Below are 288 nucleotides of genomic sequence, written 5' to 3' on the forward strand. Positions count from 1 at the left end.
GCTCTTGGCAGAGAGGGAGGCAGACAGGTGCTCTCTCTCAACAGGCAGGGCTGCCTCTACCACGGCATCATCCAGCACGAGATCAACCACGCTCTGGGCTTCCAGCACGAGCAGACCAGGAGCGACCGCGACCACTACGTCAGGATCAACTGGGAGAACATCGATCCGCAGATGGCCTACAACTTCTACAAGCAGCCCACCAACAACCTGAACACTCCCTACGACTACTCCTCCATCATGCACTATGGAAGAACAGCCTTCTCCATCCAGTACGGGAAGGACTCCATC

At 56.9% G+C, this 288-nt stretch overlaps 1 protein-coding gene across 1 annotated transcript; it reads left to right on the forward strand.

Annotated features, from left to right (window-relative positions):
* Nucleotides 1–3: 3 nt before the first annotated feature.
* Nucleotides 4–285, forward strand: LOC111239907 (high choriolytic enzyme 1-like; the record flags this gene model as incomplete). The annotated part of the gene is made up of 1 exon (XM_022769851.1): nucleotides 4–285. A coding segment is annotated over one exon (282 nt), but the record flags the coding sequence as incomplete, so codon positions are not given.
* Between the last annotated feature and the right edge of the window lie 3 nt (nucleotides 286–288).

Source organism: Seriola dumerili, unplaced genomic scaffold (genome assembly GCF_002260705.1).
Source record: "Seriola dumerili isolate Sdu_G_001 unplaced genomic scaffold, Sdu_1.0 BDQW01005792.1, whole genome shotgun sequence".
In the NCBI taxonomy this organism is placed as follows: Eukaryota; Metazoa; Chordata; class Actinopteri; order Carangiformes; family Carangidae; genus Seriola; species Seriola dumerili.